This window comes from Macaca thibetana, chromosome 11 (assembly GCF_024542745.1).
Source record: "Macaca thibetana thibetana isolate TM-01 chromosome 11, ASM2454274v1, whole genome shotgun sequence".
NCBI lineage: Eukaryota > Metazoa > Chordata > Mammalia > Primates > Cercopithecidae > Macaca > Macaca thibetana.
Window position 1 is genome coordinate 75,409,164 of NC_065588.1, and position 23,447 is coordinate 75,432,610.

Sequence of the window (23,447 nt, forward strand, 5' to 3'; positions counted from 1 at the left end):
TAACCTATAGAACTGTTCTGATGTTCAAAACCAGTTCTCAGCTGCTGGGAATGCCTTAAACGCTAAGGTCAAATTGTCAATAGAATCCTGCCTGCGTAGATTTAATACCAGTAAGACCGATCTAAAATTGGCATTTCAGTAAGCTATTTTGCTAAACTTTAATAACACAAATTCTGTTAACCTTGAAGCCCTGATTAAAACACAAACAAGCGAGAAAATCTCTATTGTTAACTGAGCCTGTTTTGCATATTTATTACTACACCTTTAATTTGTAAGACCATGGTAGACTGTATAATGAAATCTGTTCTCCAGTTGCTAGGTCTTTCATTTTGTCTTTTCCACATTATATTACATGTAGGTGCTGGATGTAAGTGTAGTAGCGGCTTACTTACATTTGGAGAAAATATAAAAACCTTTGAAAAAGTGTTCATTATCATTCTGTCATTCCTTTCTTAACTCTAACTTTTTCCTGTATTTGTCCATCATCTGTTTTCAGAGTCCAAAAATGTTAAGTAGTTTTTTGCTCCACCAAAATGAAAATTCTAACTGTATTTATTTAACTATTTATTTTTTAAAGAAATGCTGTATTTTGTTGTGTTGAGTAGTATGTAGAGTCTACCAAGTGCTTTAATTCAAAGTTATCCTTTGCACAATCATATACTTGAAAAGAGAGAGGTAACCCTGAAAAAAAAAAAAGAGAGAGAGAATACAATATGAATGAGCTGGGGTTGGAGAGTTTGAGAATACCAAAGTTCAGAAACATTTGGCACCCAAGAAAATAACCACATAGTCAACATCAGGTTTTGGGACTGCTTATGGGGAGGAAAGAGGATGCCCAAAGTAGTTTAATGAAACACTGAAAGTAATGATTTAGGAACACATTAAAAGATGCCAAATTCATCATTTCATCACATGATCTGCCTTTCTTTGCAGCCTAACTTGGGAGAAACTAAGGAAGAAAGTATAACAAATTACCTGCTTTTCCTTTTTATATAAAATTATAGAAAACAAAGTGAAAACTACATGTCTCATTTCAACTACTGTATCTATGGATTTCTTACAGAGAACTGTCTCCAGTAACACAAATAATTTTAAATTGCATGCATTGTTTACATTTCAAGACTATAAATTCTATTTTTTTCTTCATTCAACAAATATTAATTATGTAACTTCTGTGTGCCAAGTGTTAGCTGAAGGAAATATAGTTGTGAACAGACATCTCTTGCCCAGCCAGGTAGTTAAGACATACTAAGAAACACTAATAGCAATAAAATGTACATGGGGTTATGTACATTTCTAATTCTGTTGTTGTTGTTGTTGTTGTTGAGATGAAATCTCACTCTGTCACCAGGCTGGAGTGCAGTGGCATGATCTTGGCTCACTGCAAACTCCACCTCCTGGGTTCGAGCAATTCTCCTGCCTCAGACTCCCAAATAGATGGGACTACAAGCGCCTACCACCATGCCCGGTATTTTTACTAGAGATGGGGTTTCACCATGTTGGCCAGGATGGTCTCGATTTTTTGACCTTGTGATCCACCCACCTTGTCCTCCCAAATACTGGGATTACAGGCATGAGCCACCACACCCGGCCATACATTTCTAACTCTATAATATCTGGGTACTCCTCTCAAACTCAACCTTAACTTGGAATTTAATTTCAATTGTATGGAGGAAAAGGAATTAGTCCAACCTCTATACCTTTTCTGTTAGTAACAACTACAGAGCAGAAATATGTCCCTTTAACCTTTCAGAGGCTATTTTCCCTTTCAACACAAGGGAGGAAAGCTTCAGATCAGAACTAATCGTTCTGTGATTGACTGATAGTTTCCCTCTTTTTGCTACATACAGCCCAATGACATGCATTGTACACACAACAGGAGGTAAGAGAGTCAATCAATTAGGGAAACAATTAGTTCCAGTTTCTACAATTCATTTGATGTTGTAGATGAAATTGCCTGAAAATATTAAGAACATTAAAGATCAGTAGTGAAACCTAAGTAAATACATTTATATTCAAATTTTAGAGGCAGATGCTTAGTTGATGCTGCTGTTCTGCAGATAGGCAATGTTAATGCAATAACAATTACAGTTTGGCAGCAATTAATAAATGGACTGTCAAAATCAGTCAAGTTGTGTTCATGGTTTTGGAAGGCTGCTGATTTTAGCTTTGACAAGATGTAGCTGAAGTGTTGCTGAAAAACTCAAAATGATTAATTAATTTAGAAGATAACATTCTGTGACTCCCCTTTAGTAGCTGGAAATGGAGGAACCCAAACATTCAGTGCAACCTGATGCCTTCTTTGGGGTCCACATTTAATTAGTATTTCTGTCTAGTAAATGCAATGTGTAGGAATATTCTAAGATTTATGAGATTGATGAAATTGCAACCAAGTAAATATGAGTCAACTTGGAGTAATATAATTTGGTGAGATCTTCAGGTCACACAGAATTATATATTTAGAGCTTTTGTTGCAATATTAGGGTATAAAATTCAGGATGGGGAGGAAATTAGGATGGGCTAAGAGTGATGGGCTAGCTCTAAGTGAACTCAAAGCTATGTCTCACGCAGAGCAATGTGAGAGACTGAGGTCCCTCTGCACCTTGGAGTAAGAAAGCAGAAAGACAATTAATAAATATAGTCAAGAACATTTCATCCACAACAGTGGAAAAGGGAAAATGCTAAGAATTCTACTATATTTCCTCTAAAGCAAAATATACGAACGAGTTTAAAGCCATAATTCCATCAAATTTTGAGTTTATATGTTAGCCTATTCTTAATAATGATCAAAGCTGCTTAAACCCAGAAAGTAAATCCTGATCAGTTTCACATTATCTATTAGTTTGTTCAGCAAAAGAATAAAGAGAATACAGATGTTAACATGTGTATTTCTGTAGTATTTAAAATCCAGCACACTCGAGAGAAATGTTCTAGAGTGACTCAAAATCGATCCCTCAAAGAATATTTATATATTTGTAAAAGGTAACACTGTTACTTTGATGAATAAACTTTTTTCTTAAAAACTCTGGATACAACTAAGACAGCTAAGACATATGGAAAGCAAATAAAACATCACTATCATCCAGAAAAAATAAGGTAATACTAACAGAGAAAATTAATTATAAATATTAAACCCATTTCTATACCAAAACAGAAAAGAACTCACATTACCTTATTCAGGTTTTTCTAACCTTTCAATTAAAATCTTGTAGAAATTTGTTATAAAATTTCATTTTGTAATGTAATGTTAGGAATTAATTAGGAGGGAAAACAAATTGATATTCTCAGCTCCTTATCTTTGGTGTTTTAGAACTTATATTGTCTTTCGTGTTCTAATTAATTTTACTAATCCCTTTAGTTAATGAATAAGTAAATGAGGACCAGGGGAAAAATTCATCAATTGCAGGAAAAGTGTAGAAAATTATTAATTCAGAAGTAACCCATAACAACCGCAGTGAACTTGTCAGTATTGCTTTGCTCTCTTGCTAATATTCTAGTTTCTGTTTTATTGTTCTTCATAGAGCAAAATGTTTCAGTTAATCTTAACAGTACTTTTGTTTCTAAGCCTTCTTAAAGGCATTGATTTGGGAATAGCCAAATATTTGAATACAAATTGATTTTATGCAATACACAGAAAACAAGCATTTTATTGATATAAATGGTTTCTTTATTTGTAGAATTACACTTAAAATTATTTTGAAGCAGCATGAACTCTCTCTGGACGGTATTAGAATTTCATGCCTAAATCAAGTTGAACATTACTTTTATATGAGCTTTTTGTCTTCTGCAGTAAGCATAAATGCCTATGGTTAGAAGTGTCAGGGGAGTAGAGATGGAGATAAAAGCTTCAGGAAACAATATGTAAGTGTGAAAATGACAGAATGTTCATGTGGGAAGAAATTGCTATAGCTTTTCTTTCCTTCATTCCTCTTCCTAAAAGAAATACTTAAATTTAAGGACTTCAGTCATTTTCTTTCAATCTGGTTGATAATAGCAGGAGACTCAGGCCTACCTTACATATTAACACAGAAAATGCCCAGACACTATAGAGACAGGCATGAAGAAGGGGAAGCCTGCATGAATTTTTGGAATGACAAACTTTCTGTGCTGATATTCTGATGTCAGTTGACATTCTGATATTGATTTCCAGGCTTCCTTCACTGAGGAAGTAGTTATAATCCTTAACCGGCATGGTCAAGAAAGAAATCTCAAGGGCAGTAGAGACTTTTGCTGTTGTCTAAGATCTTTTTATCTTCTTTAATGCCATACCATTCTTACCTCTTTGGAAGGCTGTTTCTCATTCATAACCAATTCAATTCAATTCAGTCTCTGATGATGGACTTCTACAAAGTGCATCTTAATCAGCAGATTTCCACGGAGACTTTTCCTCTCTGTAACACCCTCTGCAAAATGCTGGCTGAAATTTTTACTTGTTACCATGAATAACAGCATGATTTTGCAGCTACATGTTCCCCTCTTTCAAAATTGAATGCTCTATATCCGTTTTTCCCTACCAGCTGCCTTCCCTCTCTCCACTGTCAGCATTTTGTGATGAAAAAGATTCAGTTACAATATGTGCCCCATATTGTGTAGGCTTTATATTCACTCAGGCTTTGAGTCAGGCCTCCATTCTCACCATAGAAATGCCCTATCACCTCTCCAAATACCAATTCTCTCTAAAATTAAATTTAATCTGATATAACATGAAAAATCTAGAAATGCATCCAAAGCCTACTTCTGACACCAGAGAAAAATGAAAAACCATGAACAAATTCACCTAAGTTTACTCACATTTATGTGTTTTACTCCTTTATAAGAGAGTAATGCAATATTAGGTTTATACCAGTATAAATACATATCATAAGGACTATTAAATTTTATACTGTGGTAGGGATTGAGACATTGTACTCAGTATTGCAAATACAAATGTTAATAAAATCCTATCCCAAAACTCAGGGAGCTCAGAGCTGATTGATGAAATAGATATATAAGAAGATAATCGTGGTATAATTCTAGAAATGCAATAATTCCTAAAAGTCCGGATCTTTTCCCTTTCCCAATATAATGGTAAGGAAGTGTGTTTAGGAAAATATGTTTAAGAATAGGTAGTATAACATTTTCTCATTAGAATTATAAAGAGGGCTTCTCTTCCTGGTGACATCTTAAGGACAAGAGATTATTTATGCTTTCTTCCAAAAGCTACTGAAATGGTATAAGAGAAGAGAGATGAAAAGGGTGAAGACATAAAATTATTTGCAACAAGAAAGTACCTTAATAAATGAGAAATTCTGAACTGTTTCCAAGACATAGAAAACATTTTATAATAATTGCTAAAGATACCAGTTCTGAGAAAACTGCAACCCAGAAATGCTTGGAAGAAACGTGCTGCAGAGAGAGGAGCCATTTTCCCCAGCTGGCCGTTGATAGTCTAACAATTGCCAAAGGATTTCTGCCTGGAGGGTAATTACAGTGGAGTAATTTATTAAAGGAGAATTACCTACTCACAGCTGGACAACTGGCTCCAGTTTACGTAGAGGTACTTAGAGCCACTACAAGAGGTCTCTGAGTAATGTGCACAGGGTGTAGGACCAAACAAGAAGCAAAGCATAGTCCTCTGAAGCTCAAAAGGGTAGGAAAGAGTAAGAATAGACCCTCTGCCAGACAGAAAATGCTGTCCACTCCCAGAAAATTTCCTCCTTTACCCTGAAAAATGAGGAAACTCCTAGCTTATCTCCTGCTACCTGCCCAGGCACTTAGAAGGATCTGTGTCACCATGTGTAACATTCTCTCAGTCAACACTTTCATTCAGAGAAGAAGTAACTGGGGAAAGAGATCTGCCCAATTTAGACAAAATCTATACCAGTCATAAGATTAATCAACATTAGATTTCAATATAGAGTATCTAGCTTCAGAGTCCATGCTGTTATCCAGATAATAACTGAACCAGTCTATTCAGAAACATAATCTGTCCACCCTCCCTGTCATATTTATCTTGATTAAAGGGGATTTTTTGTAAGCGAGATAAATATCCAATTGGTGAATCATCAACCTGTACAAATAGTGAAATGGTAAAAAATTAAGGAAATGTATTTTGGAATCAGAGGGTTATGACATGGGTCAGCCCATCATTTCATAGAGTCGTCCTTTGATCATTTCCCGGCTGTTTCCAATTCTCAGAGCTTTTTACTTCCTTCATTGCTGATGCTGTGGAGCCTCTAAAAGGCTTATAGTCACATTCCTAGGAGCTGTAGCGAAACAGCCCATGCTAGGCAAGGGTGATTTCCACATATGTATTTTCTGGAAGTTGGGGCTTGTAAATAGTTGACTACCTCTGAGTGTCATGCAAAGCTGGGCCAGAGCCAATGAGAGATTCTCGCCAGTTTCACACAGAATCCTGAATAATTTCTTTGGCAGCAGCTATCATTTTATTTAAAAGTTGATAAATCTGAAAATATCTTTAGACCGTATTCTGTAAAGAAAGGCAAACAGCCTTCCTCAAGAAATTGACAAAAATACTTTCAGTTCTGTATGAGTCTAATTGATGTTGCTATAAGGCCAAAGGAGGGTGAAGTAGGGACGCGAAACGTTAGTCATATTGCAGGATCTGACCTTCAAAATAATAGGCTCAAAATTTGTTTAAAGTCATCTTTTGGTATGACTCATACTACCCAATTCACAAGGGGCTAATATGTAAGCCAGAATTTTAATAATTGTTTAGTATTGAGTATCTAAAGTATCTTTAGATCTATGCATTCTCTCCTGGTAGAAAAATCTACAGGAAAACACCGTATTAACCTTTACAAACTCAGAGTAGTGGAGCTCCACTCTCTAGTACTGCTGTAGTGTGCATATTCTTTCCACGTCTAGCGTGGAAAAACCCCTGACTTTAAGTTGCCTGTGTAAAAATCTTTCTCGTATAATTCCGTTTTATTTTATAATTTTACTCCAATTATTTCAGTGGTACTTTGCTAGCATTTCTGCTTTTCCTCTTTCTTTCTTTATTTTTTTAAGGCACAAAATTTTGACACAGTCTTTTGGGATTCTTGATTCCCTTCCCATTGATTTTGTCTTTGATTGCAAAAGCCCTTGAGTGGTTTCTAAGCATAAAACTGCTGGTAAACAAGTGGACTTTTATTGTCATATATTCTATCTTACTCTGTATTTCACCTTCTATAATATAGGGTGGTTTTAGTTGATTAACATCAACACTCATATTTTATTCATACTATCAGTATGCTTTTTAGCTTAGTAAAATGTTAGTTTATCTGTAATGTAATATTCAGTTATGAATTTGCAATCGTGTGTCCTCACTCAGATATGTCTCCTTAGCTGGTTGGATATTAATTGAGATTTAGCTACTTATATTACCTATTTTAAGAAAAAGCAGTTGGATCTCCATGGCATGGAAGAAAAAATATCTGACTCAATACAGACATGTTTTCTTCCAACAATGCATCGTAGTTTATAATTAGACTGATGAAATAAACTTGAAGTCCTAGTCATCAACAATCTCGAGCTACACAATAGGAAAAGGTGCAGATCTTCCATATATCTGTTGCTTTACAGTAAGGTAGAAATGACTTCCACTTAAGAATACTAAAAAATTATAATAGGGCATTTTGAGAATAAAAGACATCCGACAACTTTTAAAGTGGAAGTTTGGCACACTCACTATAAGCACTTTAGATCACATTTTAGTTTTCTTTTAATGTCATAATATCAAATTATTGATCAGTAAGTATGAAAAAAGTCTAAAGAAATGAGCCAACTGCCTGTAGAATGACTTCATATCAGTGGAATTATAGTATCTATAATTACTGAATAAAACATGAAAAGGCAATTTAGCTCCATATATTGCTCTTGTCAGTAAGCCAGCGTGCCTGTTTATCATGTAAATAGGATAGTATTTACAGATCATGCTCCAAATCAGAAACTGTATTCTTTCTAAACTCTTTGAAGATCTGAGATGCAAACTGTGGTATATTCATCAGTCTTATTAAGCCACTCAGATGGAAATGGAATTAAGTCCAGACATTGGCCAAAATGAAAATAAAAGTTAAAGAGCCAGAGATAATGACCTTTTATTGAAGTTACTTATTTCACAATGTTCAATGTCATGTTCCAATGTGAGATGGTGACTCAATGGTATTTTATAGGAAACCTGTTCTTAACACCACTTTCTTAAAGTGATGTGTTCTGGGTTTGTCAAGACGAAAGAGAAGATGTGAAAATTCGTCATGGACATATCCCTAACTTTATTAAAGCATGATTGGTGAAGAAACAGAAAATAAATTGTTTCTTAGTAAGAAACAAAAGCAAAGAAGAAAGAGAAGGAGACAGGGAAGAAGCAAAGAAAAAGGAACTCACTAAGAAAAACATGGAGATTATGCAACATAAGAATCACAATAGGGCACCTGCCTTTCAAATATTCTTTCCAGTCCTCCAAGTCGTGCTGATTTGTTTGTAGAGTACTCCTACTAGATCAAGGTGTAGTTGTCCACTGCCTCCTCACTAGCAGACTTTGATCAATGATGGACACACTAAAAGGTAGAACATTCAATTGGAATGTAATATATAAAATTGAACCCTTACCTAAACCTTTCAAATATTTTTTTTTTTTTTTTTTTTTTTTTGAGACGGAGTATCGCTCTGTCGCCCAGGCTGGGGTGCAGTGACCGGATCTCAGCTCACTGCAAGCTCCGCCTCCCGGGTTCACGCCATTCTCCTGCCTCAGCCTCCCGAGTAGCTGGGAACTACAGGCGCCCGCCACCTTGCTCGGCTAGTTTTTTGTATTTTTTAGTAGAGACGGGGTTTCACCGTGTTAGCCAGGATGGTCTCGATCTCCTGACCTCGTGATCCACCCGTCTGGGCCTCCCAAAGTGCTGGGATTACAGGCTTGAGCCACCGCGCCCGGCCTCAAATCTTTTAAAGCAGCTTAAACTAATCACAAAACCAATTTTCTTATAATTCACATCAACTCAATTCATATTTATCCAGCTCCACAGGATGCAGAGTGCTGAACTTCACCATAATTTACAGAATGTAGGGAAGACACAACGCTGTTTTGAATAGGAAAACAAATGTAATGAAAATCTCTTAGACCTATTGATAATCAAAAGCTGGGAGTCAGAGGCACACGCAGGTAAAGAGTATTAGCAACAAGGCAAGTTAGCTTTGCCTAGTAGATAATAAGCCTATGGAAAAAATAAAATTTTTTATTGCAAAAATAAGATTATTAAGTATTTGTGTATGCTCTTTTTTGGCAGATGTAATACAAACTGAATTAAACTGTAAGGGAAATGTATTATTTTCCATTATAAGAAGTCCCAAGGTATGGTGGTCATAGGTTGATTAACACAGTGCTCAACACCATTGTGAGGTTATGGTTACTTTCCGTTTATAGCTCGCTGTCCATAGAGTATCTATCTGCCTTACCTTTCACCAGATTCTCTCATACAACATGGCTGCAAGCAGTTCCAGGTACCACATGCAAACACACCACCACCCAGCAAAGGAGATATTGCTTCCTCTGTATGTCTTTTGAAAAGTTAGAAAAACGTTTCCAGAAATCACCCAACAGAATTCCTCTTATATTACATTTCCAAATTGACTCATATGCCCTTGCCTAAACCAACTATCAGCAAAAAGAATAGGATTTCCATGATCAACATATAGACTAATAAGATTTTTTCATGAAACAGGGATAAGGTAATCTCCCCAAAGCAGTACTTGTCAGAAAAAAAAGGGGGTAGGGAGTATCTTAAATTGAAAGGAAGGAATAGCTGTTAGGTAAAAAACGAACATACTGTTAGGTAAACAGCCAACAATCTTGCTTTTATTGTTTCGTAGATTGTGGATACTGTTCGTTCTTGTCTCATGTCCCCAAATTAATTCATTGGCACATAACAGAAGGTAGAATTTGGGGAGAATTCTCCTATAATTATTTATACTAGAGTATATTTTGGATTTTAACCATCTGCATATATGGCTGTATCCCCAGGCATTCACGTGGTGAATGAATTACTTGAGAATTATTCAAAGCACCTAGTATAATGTTGGACACATTGTAGACACACAGTTTATTCATTCGATCAACATTTATCTACTCATTTATTAGTGAGGCAGACTTCCATGGACTCAGAGCTGGCCTGTTTCAATTTAAATCCTGGCTCCACCACTTACTAGCTGTGCAAACTTTGGCAAGTTCTCTCATCTATAATAGAATGACACTGTAATAATATTGCCTGACTCATGGGGTTTATTTTGTGAGCATGATATGAGCTTAGATGTTTAAAACACTTATAATAATGTCTAGGTAATAGTATCAGCTTCAAAAATGTTAGATATTTTTATTTATTAATATATTTTTTATAACTGATAGGTTGCAACATTTTCCATCATCCTGTTTACCTCAATCTGAACTGTGTATAGATGGATTTTAAAGTTTTGCTTCACTGCATGACAAAACAATGACTGTTTGAACACAGTGTGATAAAAGAGGGCTGTGAGCTGCAAGCTCATATTTTCTGTCAAGTGCCTGCAGCTCAGAAAATCAAGAGTTCAGATTTGAGTTTCAGCAAAGCAACAGAGAACGGAAATTCCAAATTATTTATCTGTAACTTCTATTAAAAAAAAAAAACACTATGAGGGTCATTTGGCTTGCTTCAGCTAAGCTATATCTCTTCGTAACTACCAAAAGCATCTAGTACCATCTTACTATACAAAAGTTAGAGATCACTTCAATTAATATTCTATTCAATGAGCACAGTCACTTAGAAAAGCTCTGTCAAATTGATCCATGGAAGATTTCATTTCCATCTCTAGGCCTTTACATCTCCCTCTTCTATCAAAAATAAATTAAAAAGAAAAAAGAGAGACTTTACTCCTGTTGTAACTTTTTTTTTCTTTTTCTTTTCTTTTTTCTTTTTTGAGACACAGTCTCTCTTTATCACCCAGACTGCAGTGCAGTGGTGCGATCTCGGCTCACTGCAAGCTCCACCTCCCAGGTTCACTCCATTCTCCTGCCTCAGCCTCCCGAGTCGCTGGGACTACAGGAGCCCGCCACCACGCCCGGCTAATTTTTTGTAATTTTAGTAGAGACGGGGTTTCACCGTATTAGCCAGGATGATCTCGATCTCCTGACCTCGTAATCCAACCACCTCAGCCTCCCAATGTGCTGGGATTACAGGTGTGAGCCACCATGACCGGCCTCCTGTTGTAACATTTTTTAAAACACTGTAAAATCCACCTGAAGTTTTTATAATGCATTTGAAAAAAACTCATATATTTTCTTGGTTATGAACCTGCCATTCCTACTAAAATCTTGGGAGGCTTTTTAAAGCCAGAAATATTCTACATTATTCAGTGGCACTTTTAAAATAAATGTAGTTTTTGAAACTGCAATGATAAAATATTTTATTTATAGAGAAACGAATGCATAAGTGGATTATCAGCAAAACAATGTTAAACTTGTGAATTCATTAATGAATATGTTTTCGTTACAACTCTAATGTACCATATTTTTAAGATTCATATCACTATTATAGGTGGAAAATTTTCAGGTTTGTATAAAACCTTCTGATTTTCTGTATATTATTATCATAATTCAGTACTTGAATTTTCTCTTGGACATATTTTGCCTATTTGTTTCCATTCTTTTATTCTCAATAATATAGGTCCAGAGGGGAAAATAACATAGCAATGAATATAGTTTTCACTTGGCTCATGGATTTATTTTTATTTTAGCTAGTTCTTCTGAAATTTATATTGACTACAGTTGCTAAATATCATTGTAATTGATCTTCTGAGAACGAGAAACACAGTTTGTTTAAATTTTTTTTAAAGTTTTCCCTTTCCAATACATTATTTATAAACAATACTCATATTTTCTCCTCATTCTTTAGGAAATATGTATTTCATGTACTCTAAGAGACTGTTAATTACAAGATGCACTGTTATTTTATATAGCACTAAGAAAGAATGTTGCAAAACAATTTCAAATATGGTTTCATGTAATTTGAATTTCTATTTTGTATTAAAAGATTTAGACTTATTTAGACAGATTTCATTTTGTCACTGTTGTGCACACAAAAAAACAAAAATAAGAGCAAAATAAATTAGTTAATGAATTTCTAAAATTTCTAAATCTGTTCTCAATGCTCAGATTTGATAACGCTCTTTTTTTCACATACCATTTCTGCAAATATTGCTTTACCGTTGCCTCCAAAACCTTCCAAATTGCTTGACTCTCATTCTGCTAGTTTTGATGGTAAAGCCAATATTAGAAGGTTTCAGATGACAACCCAGATGCAGATCCCTTATTTAAGTCACCTTTGAGTGATTTGTTGACTGGAACATCAGTAGGAATAATAACTGTGTTGAGTGTACACTGAGCAAATGACAACTGGGCCTGGCAGACAGAGATAGTAAGATACCACAGATTTTAAGAAAAATCCCCATTTCAGAGATGTAAAAAATGTGCAAAAAAAATGTTGTGAAAGAATGTATTCAGTTGAGTGTTTAAGCCATCACTCAACTATCAGTCTCCATGGCATTTTCCTTAGCTTCCATGATAGGATCCCACATCACACAATGCTGTCAGTTCTAACAGTCTTCCTTCCATGTACAGTTAGGAATGCAGAGTGAAGAGTTACTGACAAAATTCATCACTTCTGGCTATAAATTCAAATGATCCAGAAACTAACAAGACTAGTGACTCTACACAGTACTTTCTTGATTATAAGGTGCAGATACTTAGATCATCATCAAGTGTTAGTATTTGTGAGATAATACATACTGAAACCCAGATCGAGGTGACAACCAGGCCAACGGAAGTGGAGTAACTGCAAGGATGATTACACAGTGATCACAGATGTGAGCCCTGGGATCAGATAGCCATACTGGAATCCTGGCTTCACCACTTATTAACTCTGTGACAATGAGCATGTTTATTTTTTTCTCTATGCCTTAGTTTCTTCAAAGGTTTTCATAGTTTAAATTTCTAGCGAATGATTCTTATTGGCCTAACTCACCTTTTCATGCTAAACAGTGTCATTGGCCTCTGTCCAGTGAGCTGCCCTTGAATCAGGTACACATTCCTCCTTAAATTTGCTGTGACTATGCTGTAGGGGGTCGTCACACAATGTGCATGAGCTCATTTCCACCTTTAGAGCCATGAGAACAATTTTACTGAAAAGGAGCTATCGATGGGCACACACTGGATTTCATACTTTGCGTACGTCTCCCACCCACCACCTTTAGGATCAGGGGTTAGATCCATCTCTCCTCAGAGAAAACAAAGTTTTTTGTTTGTTTTAATTTGATTTGATTTTAGGTTCCAGGATACATGTGCAGAACATGCAGGTTTGTTACATAGGTAAACGTGTGCCATGGTGGTTTACTGCACCCATCAACCCATCACCTAGGTATTAAGTCCCTCATGCATTAGCTGTTTGTCCTGATGCTCTCCCTGCCCCACTGACAAGCCCCAATGTGTTGTTCCCCTCCCTGTGTCCATGTGTACTCATTGTCCAGCTCCCACTTATGAGTGAGAACATGCAGTGAAAAACAAAGCTTGAAAAACGAAAAAAAAAGATATAGAGATGTTAAACCAGTTGGGCCAGCTTGGAAATAAATCTAGAAAAATAAAATGACACTTTTTGACACAGATGTTATTATGATTTTTAAACAATGAAAATTAGGGTTAGATGGGAAAACAGCTGAATTCTTAATATAATATAATATAAAGTCTCCTTCCACCTTTAAGAAAGATGGCTCCTGAGCTTTTGCTCATCTTGAAGAGATAGGGTTGGTGGGGAACGAACACTGAAGAATCTAGCAAACTAAATTGCCTTACATAAGAAAAAGACAAGAAAGAATTCTTATTAACAATATGAAATTTGCAAGTTGGTAAGTCAGTTTTCCAACCTCTAGAAGTAGGATTAACTAGCTACTTAAACAGTTTAACCCCTGGTTTTTTAACAGAAACATTTTCCTTTTAAGCTATTTGTTCATTTTGAGAAACTTACAGCTGCATCTCTCTGCACTTATCCTTATTGAGCCCAAATTTCCTAATTCCGGGTCCTATTTGCTACTTCTTCTTCATGCTTTCCCACCTGCTTCCTGGAAATCAGAGTCATGTTCCCAATTACCTAACTATGTCAAGAAGATATCTATGAGTTGTAATTTACCACTATTGGTTTCAGGAGATGCCATTGTGGGGCCATATTTGAGTTTCCATAATGGGAGGAAGGGTCAGCAGGCAGAAATTCATGGGCTGCTTTAATGGTGTGAATTGATATCTTATTCTCCTGTTCTCCAACTCCACACAAAGCATAAAGCTCACTAAATTCTCATTACTTACATCAAGTCTTTAGTACATGATAAGTGAGACCTAACTGAAAGTGACTGTTGTTCTCCCATTAGGGAAAAACAATAATCAAAGAAAGAAAAGAAAAAGTTAAGACCAAGGAGAGGTTATAAGAGGAACTGGAGACTGGAGCATTTTGATCAGAGCAAGAAGAGAGGCAGATAGGAGAGAGGGATATGAGAAGGAAAGCCAATAGGGCTTCGGAAGCTGCGGAGAAGTTCTGAAGAAGGAAGAGAGAAGACATATAGCACCTTCTATAGAGCCAGAAACCAGGGGGAACAGAGATGTTTAAAGGGAATTCTTAGGAAAGACAGCTGGTGAGCATACAATATTTCCTTCTGCTTGCATTCTCCCAAGACACCTTCAGCATAACGCCTCTACACACCTCTTCAATGTTTGTATTGTGGGATTTGTGACAACGGGTAAGAATGTTTGTTCTATTCTTAAAGTAAACCTAAGACGGCCCAGTTATATTCAATCTGCAAAAGCACTATGAGAAATACTTCCTGGAAGGCACACACTTTAAAAAATTCTCCCTACACCTCTGAGGAAACTTTTGTGACTTGTTAAATGGGTAAAATCTGGAGGCAACTAGATCCATTTTGGGAAAAAGGGAAGAATCATCCAGGCACCTGTGTGTTTTAGGTTAGCCAGACTGCTGTGCTTCCAGTTGTTCCAAGGTCTGAAAAACTACCTTTCATCAATAGTCCTTTCTTTGGAACTACCGCCATATAAGTCAGCTCTCCTCCATAGTGACAGGGCTGTACAATCTCTTGCTTCCCTCTTACTTCCCTCAAGAGAAATTGTGTTTGAACTAGAGAGAAGATACAACTCAAGCCTGACATTCAAACATCTGCAAACTTGTGGAAGATTTTGATATGCTGCTAGACTTTACTTAACTGCCTAAGGATCTTTGGATTTGGAAAGAATTTAAATGAAAGTTTTGACAGTGGTTCATTTTTTTTCCAAAAATATTTCAGAGTAGGTGTTATAGGTCAGATTCCCTGGGAACCTGCTCTCAATCAGAGGTAGTTTACTAGGAAATGTTCTCCATGTAAGACACTGAAGGAAGCAGATGTACAGAAGGGGAGATGCTTGCTGAACTGATACGCCATTACAACAGGCTTTAGCTGATCCTACAGTGTCCTTCAGAGATGAACTAAATCAAGACCAGCATCCACCACTCATTGCGTGAAGGCTATTCCTGGGTAAGGGGGCTTAACCCTCAGCAAGGCAGCTGCTTTTGGTCAAGGGCGATTTCTTTGGAGTGACTCCCTGACTGTGAGCAATCAGCAGGCAGCACTTCTAGAAGCTGAGGGAAGAGGCTGAAATCCTTATTCTCGAAAGCCACAGGGCATAGGAAGAAGTGAATAGACGTGGCCCTCACTTATGGATTCTACCTACACCCACAGCAGATCAAAGGAAACTTGGATGGAATAAAATCACTACATTCTGCCCTTTGCCTCAAAATATACTCTAACACCTTCCATAATATCTCCCAGATTCTTTTTAATAATTATTCCAAGAGTTAGTTTCAATATGGGACTTTTCTGCTTTAGAAGACTTTTTTAGTAATATTTTTTCGACCTTCTCCTGTATGTGATTTAATTTTGCACGCTATTGTTGTAAAATACAATACTTAAATAGAGATGGAAGTAATGCTTTGTCTAAAAATCATGATGCTCTTACAGCATAGTAGACTATCTTACTATGTAATCTGAGAAATCTATATTAATTTGTAGATCTAGAGATAAGTATAATTAAAGTCCTATTAAGAAGAATAATTCTAAGGGGACAGAGGGAAGTTGTCATAGCAACCAAAGTCCTAATTTTCCTCATTTTATACCACAAAACTATAAACTATTTTTCATATCTCATATTTTTTTCATTTTTCATAACTTATTGGTGTACAGGTGGTATTTGGTTACATGAGTAAGTTCCTTAGTGGTGATTTGTGAGATTTTGATGCACCCATTGCCCAAGCAGTATACATTGCACCATATTTGTAGTCTTCTATCTCTCACCCCCTCCCACTTTTCCCAAGTCCCCAAAGTTCGTTGAATCATTCTTATGCCTTTACGTCCTCATAGCTTAGCTCCCACATATCAGTGAGAACATACAATGTTTGCTTTTCCATTCATGAGTTACTTCAATTAGAATCATAGTCTCCAATCTCATCCAGGTTGCTGCAAGTGCCATTAACCCATTCCTTTTCATGGCTGAGTAGTATTCCATCATATAAATATACCACAGTTTCTTTATCCACTCGTTGATTGATGGGCATTTGGGTTGGTTCCATGATTTTGCAATTGCAAATTGTGCTGCTACAAACATGCTTGTGCAACTATCTTTTTCATATAATGACTTCTTTTCCTCTGGAAAGGTACCCAGTAACGAGATTGCTGGATCAAATTCTAGTTCTAACAAAAGTATAAACTTTAATGATACCTTCATATCTTTTCTACATTGTATTTTAACTAGTGGCCATTTTACATATTTGCTAAATATGTAGCTGCATCATTCATTCTTGAGATTTAGCTTCTGAATTACATTTTAAAGTTGTTTGGTTTTTGTTTGTTTGTTTTGAAAATCTGGCATTAGGAAATTAAACCTCTTCTGCAAGATCCAGTTTTCCCCAGAATAAAAGTTTGAAACATTTTTTTCTTTTTATAATTTAAAATAATTCAGGTCTGCAATATATTGAGAATGTAGAAATATAGGGGAAAAGTGGATATTCTTCCACAAGGCTAACACTTTTTAATGCGTCTTTCCAACCTCTTCTCTGCAAAAGATTTTTTAAAGAAAAATTGGACACTTTATATACTGTCTCATAAGTTGTGTTTTTACCTAACACTCCCATGTATTTCCAGGTTTATAGATGGCTACCTTTTAGATAATTTTTATAACATCATTTTATAGATCATTATAATTAAGAGTCTCTCTGTTGGATAATTTCTGGTACTTCTAATATTGTAAATAATGTTACTATAAGCATCCTTATATTAAATTGCTTTTATATCCATTTAAGATTAATTTTTATTGAGAATTCCTAGAAGAAAAATGACCCTTTCTAAAGCTTTCGATATGTTCTGTTAGTTTGGTATCTATAAAGTATCCTACTAATCTAGTCTCCTTCCTAATTGCCCAGTTTCTTGTACACTCACTTTCACTATCTATATTTAGCCAGATTTATAAATGAATATCTTCTCACTGTTATTTTAATTTTCAGTTCTTTATTTGTGAAATTAAAGTTTTTAATTTATTTTTTGTTAGGAGGGAAAGGAGTTTGTATTTCTTTCTTTGAAAATTGTTTGTGCTGCTATTTACAATAGCAAAGACTTGGAACCAACCCAAATGCCCATCAATGATAGAGTGGATAAAGAAAATGTGGCACATATACACTATGGAATACTATACAGCCATAAAAAAAGAATGAGTTCATGTCCTTTGCAGGGACATGGATGGAGCTGGAAACCATCATTCTCAGCAAACTAACACAGGAACAGAAACTCAAACACTGCATGTTCTCACTCGTAGGTGGGAGTTGAACAATGAGAACACATGGATATAGGGAGGGGAACATCACACACTAGAGCCTATCAGGGGTAGGAGGCAAGGGGAGGGAGAGCATTAGGACAAATACCTAATGCATGCAGTGCTTAAAACCACCATAGCGCATGTATACCTATGTAACAAACCTGCACGTTCTGCACATGTATCCCAGAACTTAAAGTAAAATTTAAAAAAAAGAAAAGAAAATTACTTGTGCTGGACTTTCTTTTAGAAGATAATTTAATTTTCTATTCAATAATATTTTTCTTGATAATTTAATTTTCTATTCAATAATATTTTTCTTCATAATTTAATTTTCTATTCAATAATATTTTTCTTGGTATATTTCAGGATGCTGAATTCCACTTTAACAAACTAAATGACTGTGCCTCTAAAATTAAGCACTATGTTTCCTTTCAGTAAGATGACTTGTGTCTTCCATTTACTGGCAAATAGATTCAAAAGAAAATCATAAATACTTCTTCAGTACTGATTTAATTGTTTAATGATGCTTAAATGTTATTAGTAGAGTAGACCAGTAGAAGGAACCTTGGATCAGACTAAATCTGTGTAGGACCAATCACTTAGTCCTGGGAAAGCCACACTCCAGTTGCTTCTGTAAAATAAGATTGAGTTACTTTTCAGGGTTGTAATAGGAATTGAGAATTTTCTCCCTAAATATCAACAACAGTATTTTGGCACAAAGTAGGTGCCTAATAAATGGAATCATTAGTTAGTATTAGCTCCTTTTGATGTTATTTTATATTAATATGTCCTTTATTTTAGTGATTTTTCAAACTATAGGTCTCAAATCATGAGTGGATTGTAAAACTAATGTACACAACTTTAAGATACAACTAGAATTTTTTAGTGATAAAGAACAGAGTAGAATTGAATATATCTGAGTATTTCACAGAAGTGTTTTTATGTGAAATTTCTCTTCAGTATATAATATCTAGGCAGACAGAGTGTGTATACTGGATGACAATGTAAAATAACCTCCTACTGTGAGTTGTATCCAAAAACTCCTTCAAAAAACAGGATTATGTTAGATACTTATCTCATAGTTTCCAAGTCTCCTGATACTACAGTGGCTAAGACACCTTGGTTCAAATCCCAACTCCATTAATTACTACTGTATGACTTTAACTGTCTGGGTTTTACTGTATAACCTCCTATGACTTAATTTCCTCACCTATGAAATGGGTGATAATTGTTAATGGGAATAATATGAAAACTACTATATGCTTTAATATGTTTAAACTGCTTGGCGGGTGCTCAATAACTGTTAGCTTATTTTTTAAAGACTGAGTAGAATATCTTTTTTTCTGAATAAGCAAACTGTGTACATAAAAGAATATAAAGTCATCAGGCTGAGAGCCATGGCTCATGCCTGTAATCCCAGAACTTTGGGAGGCAGAAGCAGGCAGATCACTTGAGGTCAGGAGTTTGAGACCAGCCTGGCCAACATGGTGAAACTCCGTCTCTACTGAAAATACAAAAATTAGCCAGGTGTGTTGGTGGGTGACTGTAATACTGACTACTCAGGAGGCTGAGGCAGAATTGCTTGAAGCCAAGAGATGGAAGTTGCAGTGAGCAGAGATTGTGCCACTGCACTCCAGCCTGGTCTACAGAGCAATACCCTGTCTCAAAAAAATAAAAAATAAAAAATGAAGTCATCACGTTAGCCAGGACTGAATAATCAACTAATTTTATCATCCACAAAATGATGCCTCCTGATAAGCATTTTATTTCCGTAAATGTGAATTTTCAAGAACCAAGTAACTATTCTTAGGTTTGCTATTTACAAACAGTATTATCTCTCAAGATATGAAGAAATAAAAATAAAACACTAAGCAATCCCTTAGTCTTTCTTTGTCAATATGTTAGATCCTCAATTACCCATTACATTTTTGTATTTTATGATTTTTTAAAATTTCACAGTGGTATGCACTAAGTAAAAAGAACTTTGTCTATATTTCTTACAATTTTTTTTATTAAAAAAATAAGAAACAATAGGGATAATATCATTGGCTGGTAAGAGTTAAAAGCTTATAGCTCTTACTTTTTTGATGAACACCTTCCACAGATATTTTATGTCTATAGAGGATTGGTTTGGAAATTATAGAAACATTCTTTGCTTCCTTAAAAAAAAAAGAAGCTGGGTAACTTTAAGAACATTTTCTAAATGTTGACCCTACTTAGCAAAAGTCTTATTGTTCCTATAGTCTTTTATGTCTTTCAAACTATATGTAGAAAATTTTTATATACAAGTATAAGCTGGAGTAAAATGAAAACTAACAACTCAAGAAGTGAAGGAGGATCCAGCTATCAGTACACACAAAGCCTAGAAACAACTGTGTAGCCACTTGGAGGTAGCAGCTGAACATCAGTCTGAATGACCAGCAACAATATCCCACCTCTAGAACTAGACAAAAATTATGCAGAAACATAGTTGAGCAATATACCTTTAATGTAATGATGGAGCTATTATACTTAGTTATTTTCATTTAACTCGATCATTTCCTTTAAATTCTACAGTAAGCCATAATTCCTCAAATATCTTCAACTATCCTGTACAGAGATAAGTAATAATGTATATCACATCCGGTGTTTCTCACAGCAAAGGAACAAATTAATTTTTTGAATACGTACATAATAGTGTGTGTGTGTGTGTGTACAATTTTAGTCTGACTGACTCAATGAAATACAAAAGTTAGGACATCATTAACATCAACAGTTTCACCCAAATTGTATCAACAGAGCAAACAATACTTCAAAGTTTTCCAGGGAGATGGGCTCCTAAACTGAACAAAATCAGATAATCAGGAAAAGCTTCTGGGATGTGACTTGAGTTGGAAACAAAAAGTTTCCACATTTCTGGGAGGCCAAGTGCTATTAGAGATGGATGGATAGATCAATTGAGCAATCAATTGATTGATCCACTGGTAGTTTGTTCCATTGATCCACTGATCTATGGAACAAACTAATATGCCAGTGGATCAATGGAACAATGGATCAATGGAACCAACTAATATGCCAGACACTATGCTAAATTTTTTGCGTAAATTATTTCATACTCATAAAATCCTTACAGATTTGGTCTGGTTATCCTCATTTTACAAATGAAGAAACTGAAAAACAAGATCTGAGCCAATATCTGCCCAATTCTACCCTTTAGGATTATATTAGTAGCTAGTAATGGAAAATTAAAAACTTAAAAAAGAGAACGAGGCCAGGTGTGGTGGCTCACACCTGTAATCCGAATACTTGAGAAGGCTGAGACCAGTAGGATCACGTGAGCCCAGGAGCTCAAGGCTGCAGTGAGCTATGATCTCGCCAGTGCTCTCCAGCCTAACAACAGAGCAAGACCCTATCTCATAAATGAGAAAGAGAGAGCTAGTCAATTATAAAATAAAAATTCTTATCTATGTGTATGTGTTAGCCTCAGCCATGATCTCCTGGAAGTAGATCCAAAATCTCTGAATTTTGATTAAGATTTTAATAAAACTCTTACGCATCTGAGATTATTCTATTTTCAATTGTACTTTCACTAAATATGTAAGTATGCATAACTAACTCACACATTGTTTGAATTTCTTTTCTTTTCTTTCCTTTTTTTTTTTTTTTTGAGAGTTTCACTCTTATAGCCCAAGATGGAGTGCAGTGGCACAATCTTGGCTCACTGCAACCTCTGCCTCCTGGGTTCAAGCGATTCTCCTGCCTCAGCCTCCCGAATAGCTGGGATTACAGGTGCCCACCACCACACTCAGCTAATTTTTATATTTTACTAGAGATGAGGTTTCTTCATGTTGGTCAGGCTGGTCTCGAACTCCTGACTTCAAGTGATCTGCCTGCCTCAGCTTCCCAAAGTGCTGGGATTACAGGAGTCAGCCACCACGCCCAGACTAAATTTCAATTTTTAAAAAATCTTGTTTGCTGGTTATCTCCATGGCTTTGCAAATTAAAAGGTTTTTATAAGTTCATCTACTTTCCTGTTGAGAACATGAAATGAATCCTGTCCAGGCCTCTTTACTTCTCTATTTCTGCCCCAAATCATGACATTCTTTCCTCAGAAAGTCTGAAATCTTAAGTCGTGCAGGAGAATTACAAAGTCCGGAATGTTTTTAGATTGGAGAATATACGTTCATTTCTACTCTCTTAGAATACCTTCCTTACATTTGTACCTTCACGTGTTCTAAGAAAAATCTAGGAAGGGCAGGTTTTAGTTCTTCGTATTTCAGAAGGTGGATAAATTATGAAGTCAAATGCCTTGTTAAAGTTTAGGTAGCTAGTGAAGAGGATGAGAACTGATGTCTTCTGAATTCACAGCTAAGATGTTTTACTGATTACTTTATTAATTATTTTGGCATATTGGGAGGTAAACAAATACTTTGAACAATTGAATGAATTAATAAAATAAAATATTCTACTTAAATAAGCTAAATAAAGTAAAATAACTAAACTTATAAGTTGTGTTTCATTAGCAGCACCTTGATGTATGTAATCAGCCATGCCACATTTATAGTGACATAAAAAAATTACCCAACAAGACAAGAAAATTATTGATCAGAGTATTGTTTACAATAAATGTCAAAAAAGTGACTGAGGTGAAAACTTACCATCAATAAATAAGATTCAAGAACCAATTACTGTAATACATTCATAACATCTTAGAGTATCAATATTATGAATAATATTACTTATAACCATTTTTAAAGTCACTAGCATTTTGAATGCATGTTATTTATCAACATTTCCAATACAAATATTTTATCTCTTTTTTCCTTTTAGAAAACACTAAATATTTAAAGTATAGAGCATGTATTTTGTCAAGAATTGTTTCATACACGTTTTGGTAAGATATGGTTTAAAAGTTAAATCTACACAGCAAATAATTGGCTATATAAATAACTAATAGATTTGACAGTATACATAGTATTGTCGGAATAGAATACTATTGAGTAACTATGTCTGGTCTTTACCTTCTGGGGAAGAGCTCTTCACTCTCTGTGTTTCCATAAATATTTCATGAACCAACACAAAGCGACATGCTAATAATGGACTATTTACCCAGTGAGCAGGTGCCACCTCTGATGTTCTTTCATCTCTGGGATGCCTTTGATATGGGAGCAGTTAAGCCATTTTGAATTGTTTTGTCTTTGCTTCCCTCCCCTCACAGCTTCACCTGAACCTAAAATGGTGAGCGAGAGTCACCATGAGGCCCTGGCAGCCCCACCAGTCACCACTGTCGCGACTGTTCTGCCAAGCAATGCCACAGAGCCAGCCAGTCCTGGAGAAGGAAAGGAAGATGCCTTTTCTAAGCTGAAGGAGAAGTTTATGAATGAGTTGCATAAAATTCCATGTGAGTATTCTATATTAGTACTTGGGTAAAAATAAGTGGTTGAAAAACACCCCATCCATTGGAAAGAAAGCAGAACTCCTTTTAATATACTATAAATTTACATTTAATTTATTATTATGGGAATGATAGTATCCCAATATAAAATGAAATATTCTTGGAAAT

General features: G+C 35.6%; 1 protein-coding gene and 1 long non-coding RNA gene across 6 annotated transcripts in view; one reads left to right on the top strand and one right to left on the bottom strand.

Moving 5' to 3' along the window:
• LOC126931274 (uncharacterized) overlaps positions 1-23,447 on the bottom strand; it is a 634,186-nt gene that overhangs the window by 403,951 nt on the left and 206,788 nt on the right. The window lies entirely within an intron of this gene.
• The window catches only part of SYT1 (synaptotagmin 1), a 596,758-nt gene that overhangs the window by 331,552 nt on the left and 241,759 nt on the right, over positions 1-23,447 (top strand). For all 5 annotated transcript variants that reach the window (XM_050749297.1, XM_050749299.1, XM_050749300.1 and 2 more), the window contains one exon: positions 23,103-23,285. In XM_050749297.1, coding sequence (XP_050605254.1) covers positions 23,120-23,285 — 166 coding nt within the window. In that variant the 5' untranslated portion in view covers positions 23,103-23,119. The remainder of the gene's footprint in view (positions 1-23,102; positions 23,286-23,447) is intronic.